Source organism: Fusarium musae, chromosome 9, assembly GCF_019915245.1.
Source record: "Fusarium musae strain F31 chromosome 9, whole genome shotgun sequence".
Taxonomy (NCBI): domain Eukaryota; kingdom Fungi; phylum Ascomycota; class Sordariomycetes; order Hypocreales; family Nectriaceae; genus Fusarium; species Fusarium musae.
Window position 1 is genome coordinate 1,174,381 of NC_058395.1, and position 7,159 is coordinate 1,181,539.

General features: G+C 49.1%; 1 protein-coding gene and 1 non-coding gene across 2 annotated transcripts; both read right to left on the reverse strand.

Moving 5' to 3' along the window:
• Positions 1 to 356: 356 nt before the first annotated feature.
• Positions 357 to 456, reverse strand: J7337_011644. The gene has a single exon. It is a non-coding gene; the product is annotated as a tRNA-Leu (tRNA).
• A 2,038-nt stretch (positions 457 to 2,494) lies between these two features.
• J7337_011645 (uncharacterized protein) lies at positions 2,495 to 4,286 on the reverse strand (the record flags this gene model as incomplete). Its single annotated transcript, XM_044829181.1, has 2 exons — positions 2,495 to 3,671; positions 3,766 to 4,286. 2 exons carry the CDS (start codon positions 4,284 to 4,286, stop codon positions 2,495 to 2,497), a joined length of 1,698 nt encoding a protein of 565 aa, XP_044675856.1.
• Positions 4,287 to 7,159: the final 2,873 nt, after the last annotated feature.

Sequence of the window (7,159 nt, forward strand, 5' to 3'; positions counted from 1 at the left end):
AATAGACTTGATTACGATCAATCTGTGTTTTGACCAAATGTGAATGCTGTTGCGAACTGTGAAGAGTGACGAGTACGTGCATGATGTTGATTGAATATCATGGCAGATCGCACAATTCAAACACATCGATGAGTGTGTATTGCTGGTTGACATCAACATAAACATCATTGTCTTTCTCGAAGCCCTTTCCACTCACTGTGTTCTACGCATATGTCATGGTGAGCTGTGTTGGCAATCTATGATTGTAGTGGAATCTCAGCAACTCGTGTCTTTACAACAGATGCAAGATGAACAAAAAGGAATCAACAAACTGGGTAGCACAGTTGCAGAAGCTGACCAGAAATGCAAAAAATAGCTGATGAGACTGGGACTCGAACCCAGGAGGATTGCTCCACCAGGAAATTGGTGTTAAGGTTAACCTTAACCTGGCGCCATAACCAACTCGGCCATCTCACCGAATCTGCTTGATATAGGATACTGCGGTAATTTTGCTTAGGTCACCTAGCAGTTGGTGCCAGTGATACTGTATACCGATCTGTTCTGCCTGAAGCACTCAACCAGGGACCTTGGAGGCCTTGGTCCAGTATGGAGCGTCATTTGGGTTCAAAGACAACTCCTCTTGACCCTGGTATGTCTCGAAGATTCTGATGAACCAGGAGTTATTTCTCGTAGTTATCATATTAAATATTTTCAAGAAACAGCGGCAATGCACAATGAGGTGCTATCCCGTTGGCTGTCCGAAATGTACTCTAGACTCCGTGTATGTGAGTTTAAACACAATTTGATACCTGGTTCACAGTAGTGGAATCAGATAGACACAAGACGTAGTTACTGGGTAGTAGTACTGTGTACCATAGAGACAAAACTCGGCAAGCTCATCCCCAGAACATGTTCCTTGCGTGTTCAACCTCACCGTACCTTTTCAAGTGTATTATCAAAGCATAGGTTATATCGCTACCCTTGTGACCAAAACTCGGTCTTCAGATTTCGCTACGCCCAGTCTCTTAGCATCATGCATTTCGTCCTCCATGCCAAACTCTAGGTTCACCATGTGGTCCTAACATCAAAGACTCCTCCACTCCATTGGGCATTTACATATATATGTATGAATCCACTCCCATAGAGGTATGTACACATCATCGTATGAGTACAACTTCTATCTCCTGCCCTTCTTGGCCATTCCTATCAACGTACGATTAAACTTTCAGCTCCCGGTCAAGCCATCCCGAGTCCCCGGCGCCGAAAGACCCACTACTGCCGTGCCTCCCGGCCCGTCCATCTCCAACCTATTTTCAGCTACTTCAACTTGACACTGTACCCCAACATTCAAAGGCTTGAGCGTGGATGGATGTATTCAACCCTGGTACTATACTTGCAGACGGCGTTTCCGCGGATAAATGGAGATAGCTTAAAGAAACCGATCCCTACATACCAAGAACACCTAAATGACCCTGCAAAACACCAAAACAGATATCCAACTCCGTCTACACTATTTCCAACACCGTAACAGAAAGACGGTTTCACGGCTTCATACTCCGTGCCTGGTCCGTGACTATCAGTACTTAAGAATCTATACCACTGACAGCTGCTCAACCTATCAACCCCAAAAACCTTATCATGCCCATCCCTGCTTATCAACACCCATACCAAACTACAGTACTCCAACCTGGGCTTCTCTCACGCCCCCTTCTAGAAACTCGCCGAGTTAGGTCAAACCTCACTCCCCCTCCCTCTTGAGTCTTCCCCGTCACCTTTGCCCCCTTTGTGCATCGGCCTCCTGCGCGATCTACATGGGCGGCTCCCCCGCCTTCTGAGCCACGAGCTAAGGAATCCTTAAAGAGACCTAGCAAGTTTACGAAACACTCAATTAGCAGACAGGGGAGACGCATTTGAGATGGTTTGTATTGCCGATCTCGTGATCGGCAGTTGGAATCTATTGGCCGTTCCCTGTAGAGACTGCCAACCTTGATGCGCGAGATCGAACATATCACGGCGGCGCAGCATCATTGAGCTCTTTGGACTTTTACGTCACCAGTGCTGAGACATGATCATTCAGAAACTCTGTCGTAGACTAGAGAGATAGGCGAGATATTCAGTCCAGTAAGCCCTATCAATATACCGCTCGACCTACGGAGTAGATCTTGGCGAGATAGCAATGAATTTTTGAGCACGGTAACTCTAGGCTAGACCTGCTCCCACTGTTCGGAGCAAATAAAGTTACTGGCTCCTATTTTCCGTAGCTAACAAACTTACCAAGATAGGGATGATGCCCTTCGACAAGTCTCATCCTAGGTTGGGATTCTTCATCTTTTTTTAGTCACTCTGGCATCAGAATGGGACAACGAATTAATCCAGAAGAAAACATAGCTATGCCTTGGGTATATTTTCAGCAAACTACATAATATGTACAGAAAAGTCTCATCTTCTATGAACTCGTAGATTGCACCGGCAGTCGTCTCTTATTCATTTCGCATAAAGTAAACAGTGGAATCCTCTACTCATCCGAATACACCTTGCCCTTGATGCCAACGAGCATTCCCATCTCCTGCCAGAAGCCAGTAGGGGGTGTTGTGATCGAGTTCTCGTAAGCGTCAATGATAGGTCGCTCCCAGGCAATGTCGACCTCATGGGGACGGAGCCAGCGGGTCTTCTTGTAGAGCTTCCAGAAGATGAAAAGACAAGGGGCGACAATTTGCATGGTGTAGTTCTTGAAGAAGCTCTCGACATCCCAGGGCTTGAATGACTTGTAGCCGTAGCACATGACAACGAGGAACTGGAAGACCAGACCAATGATGGCACACCAGGGCTGGAAGCGGCCGTAGTACGGCATCTTGCTTCGGTCAATTCCCTGAGCCTTGCAGGCGCGGTAGTAGTTGAGGAATGTGAGTCCCATGACAAGGTAGTTGATAAGACCACCGGCTGTCATCAGGGCAATGAGCCAGTTGAGAACCTCAGCAGAGCCACTGCTGCACTGGAGGAACGAGAGCATGGGGAACAACATGACGACGCAGAAGCACCAGATGGGAACACCGGAAGCGGTCGTCTTTCGCAGGAATCGGGGAGCGCGACCCTCAAGGGCAAGACCATACAGTGATCGAGTGGCACAGTAGGTGTAGGTGTTACCGGCCGAGAAGATAGATGTAAGGAGGAGCGCATTGACAATGTGGGGAAGCACGTCGACCTTGAGGATGTCCATAGCCATGACATAGGGCGAAGCAGCAGCGGTGCCGCTTCCCTCCTCGCCAGTGACGAAGATCCTGACGAGCTGAGGATAGTTGTAGGGGACAACAATGCCGACAGCGAGGGAGCCCATGATGAAGAAAAAGCAGAATCGGTAGTAAACCGTCTTGAAGGCAGCCTTGATGTAGACACTGGGTCGCTTGGCTTCGGCAGCGACCATCGAGATGTATTCGGGACCGACAACAGTAAAGCTGGCACTCCAAAGGGCACCAAGGAAGCCCTCGAACCGACCAAGAGGAGAGTTACCGTTGACATCCGAGAAAGCACCTGGGTTGTTCCAGTAGCGGAATCCGTAGGCATCGCCTTGAGGGTTGCCGCCAACCATTGTGACGAAAGTGAAACTGAAGAGCATAAGAATCAGGATAACCTTGCCGCCCGAAAGCCAAAATTCGGCTTCACCGTAGGCCTTGACAGCCAAGATGTTCAAAAGACTAAAATACACAAACGCCGTTAGCATGTAAACTCTATCAAGGGAGCAGAGACGAGAAACTATCCCCATGTCCGCACCCAGCTGAATGTACTTACGCGTATAATATGATGACACCAATACAGATGCCAGCTGTAGGGCCAGGGTTTGTAATATCAGAGCTCCAGTAAGAGAGGACAAGGTTGATGGCGGTAATTTCGAATGGAATCAGAAGACCTTCGTAGAGGAAGAAGTTCCAACCAGCCATAAAACCAAGAGCGTCGTCGGCCCAATGACCGGCAAGACGGATAAAGCCACCAGAAACAGGCATGTATGTGCTCATCTCGGCGACACCATTGTTCACACATGCGAGGATACCAGAGTAGATTGTGTAGGCGAGGAACAAACCGAGGGGACCACCCTGGGCGAGACCACCACCGATACTCACGAAGAGAGCAGTACCAATGGAGCCACCAATGGCAACGAGCTGGATCTGTCTGTTGTTGAGGAGACGGTGCAGACCATCAGCGTTGTCCATGGTGTGGCCGGCCGCAACGTCGCCGTTGTCGGCCAGGTACTTGTCGGTAGAGCCAGCATTGCTGATGTAGTTGTTGGAGTTCTTCTCCTCGTCGGAAGCCATCTTGAGAGATGTCAGTCACCTGTGCAGGCTTAGTTGGTTCCGGTCTATCGATATATTCTTGCGAACAAGGTCGAAGGAGGGAAAGCTCAATCGAGCAAGAGTCTGCGAAACAATTAAGCAAGCAGACAAAGGCGAATTGAAATATACCGTGTGAAACACTGGTATAGAAAAGTGTTGAAAGTGTAAAAACACAAGTTGAGAGGGGAGAAGAAGGTTGTATCTTGGAGGAGTGGGCGTTGAAGTTAATAAGTACAAATAAAATCTGACATGGGGGGGAGGGGAGGGAGAGGAGAGCTTCGATCGACCCCAACCTATCGGCCCTTGTCCTTGTCCTTGTCCTTTTCTTACTGCGTGCGTTTAATGCAGGTAACTAAATCCTGGGGCTTTCCGCTGAACTCGCTCGAGTCGAGTCAAGTCGAACTGTTGGAGGCCAAGCAAGCAAGCAAGCAAGCAAGCAAGCAAGCATGTATTGACTGCAGCGCAGCGGGATGATGGCGGCCAGTCCGAACCAGGATTAGCTGAAGGAGGAGTGGAGAAGCAAAGTCAAACCCATTTCTCGAGGCCAACTGCTTCTGGCTACCTCAGTTCCAAGTATTTACACCCTTGCGTGAGGCATATTAAGTACCTCGCTTGCATGTAGCGAACTTGGTGGCAAGGGTTATTCCTACTTTACGCCCGGTCGAGTCAACCAACCAATCCCGGCTCAATGCCAGAGTGTAGTTTCGATTTTTGTTGCTTTTACCTTAGAGAAACTGCGTTGAATTGTTTGTGCTGCGCAGTTTTCTCAGAGCAGAATGCATACATAGCTAGCTACCTACTGAATTTCGATGCGGTCACAGACTCGACATGGTATCGATCAGGCTGCGCGATGTGTCGTATTCGGCGTCCCCTCTGCTGACCATTCGTTATTGTGCGTGTGGTGGTAGGACCCAAAGGAATGGTTCATCTACACGTCTTTTGCCCATTTAGCGAGCCACGAGGTTCTGGTGTTCCGTACATCTCTCGTTGAGGGCTCAGTCTCTCTCTCTCTCTCTCTTTCTCTCATCTTTCCGCAGAGACAACTAATTCAAGGACGTTTCAGCTCTCTCCACTTGGTGTTACCATGGCATAGAAGCACTGCCCTCCCTTTGTTCGCAATTATCTTGCTGGACGTGTTCCTTGGTTCATCCTAGCACAGTTCCACTTCCAAACATGCAATCCAGTGCAAAAGGTGATATATTTCATGACGATGTTGGTCAGAGCCTGGTCTGATGGTCCAAACTTTGTGCGGTTAGACTAGCTAGACTCGGAGAGAGCTTGTCGGGTGATTTTGCGTCTTTGGAGGATGGATGGATGTACTGCTCGGGGCCGTGGTACTTGGCACTTGGCACTTCAGGTCTCCACCCCCATGGAGAGGGGTGGCATCTTCCCCATCAGAGATATCTTCTTCTTCCTCCACTCGCATGTACCTCGTACTCCGTCCTTTGGCCGCATCCATACCTAGGTATCCATGCATCCTTGTCAGGATGCTTCCCCGACTGTGGACCACTGCTGATAAGGGTGCTTTTTGCCGATTGACGTTGGACCCTAGGTCTTGGGACATGCTGATCACCAGACGTAATATAAGCCGTCCTCTATAACTGCTGGTGCCTGTGCCTAAGGTACTTGGCGGCTTTAGTGTTGCTCTTGGAAAGGGGTCTCTGCCTGGGCAACCCGAGAATTGCCCGGTTCTTGAATCATATCAAATGTCTTGAACCTCTTCGGAGACTCCACGGAAGTCGGGGGATCTGGAGGCTCTGCCTGGAGCCAATTCCGCCAGAGGGGCAGCCTCCACTGAAAAAGCAGTGTGGAGCTTCTCCAACAACTCGCCTCAGCGGGTGACCTCCACTGAAGCGGATGGATGGGACTATCTTACAGTGGCCAGTGCCCTATAAAGTCTCCTCTAAAGATAAGCTCCCCGTTAGTTCATGGCCAACCAGACCGAGCAGAGACATGTTGATGCGTGGAAATTGGTAGCCAAGTCAACAACTGCGCAATTTTCTCGCAACACGGACCGAAAGGACGTGTAGAGTTTCGAGAGAGTTTAGATATGAATGTCTTGCATAAGCCCGCAAGCCTGATATGATTTTGTGATTATTCTTGTTGTTGAAGGAACTGTTGTCTTGCTCACGTGCTACTCCTGCTGGCAGCACGTAGGTGAAAAAAAAGTAAAGGAATAATGTCCCTAGTGGTCTCTGACGTCATCATGGTCAGGCTGAACAAAGGCCGATTACGGATACACCTGCTGAATTTGGCCACAGCCGTTCCATTGCTAGCGAGTCCCCCACACCTTGTCCCGTACTTGACTGACTTCGCTATACTTCAGGTAGTGAGTGGTAGAAGGTCACCACTGTAACTTATAGAAGACAGCCTTAGTAGTCGGCATCCAGTACCGGCCTCACTATGCTTTCCTCATGCCATCAATCTTTCAAACACATAATTTGGTCGACACAAGAGGGCATCAACATCTATTGGACCCCAGATCAATGACAGAGTCACTCGTGCATCCGGGATCAGCAAACTACCCTAGAACGAGTCCCAGTTGCGTGGAATCTGGGGTTTTAGCATCCCCTCATGACCCTCTACTCAGACTCGGCAATTCTTTCTGACACTTCAGTTCACTTCGTTACTCCATTACGGCCTTAGTTACCGTACGATGAATGATCTTGGAGAAACTGGAGTCACGGGTAATCATTACATAAAAACCTACTTTCAACGACGTCTCAATTCGCCGTTCTCACACCAACTTTCCTCACTTCCCACCATCAGCTTGACCCCAACGCACGCCACAAACTTGGCGGCTGTAGCACATGTCAACGTTGGATGTCGCATGTTGATAGTATCGGGTACTCTGA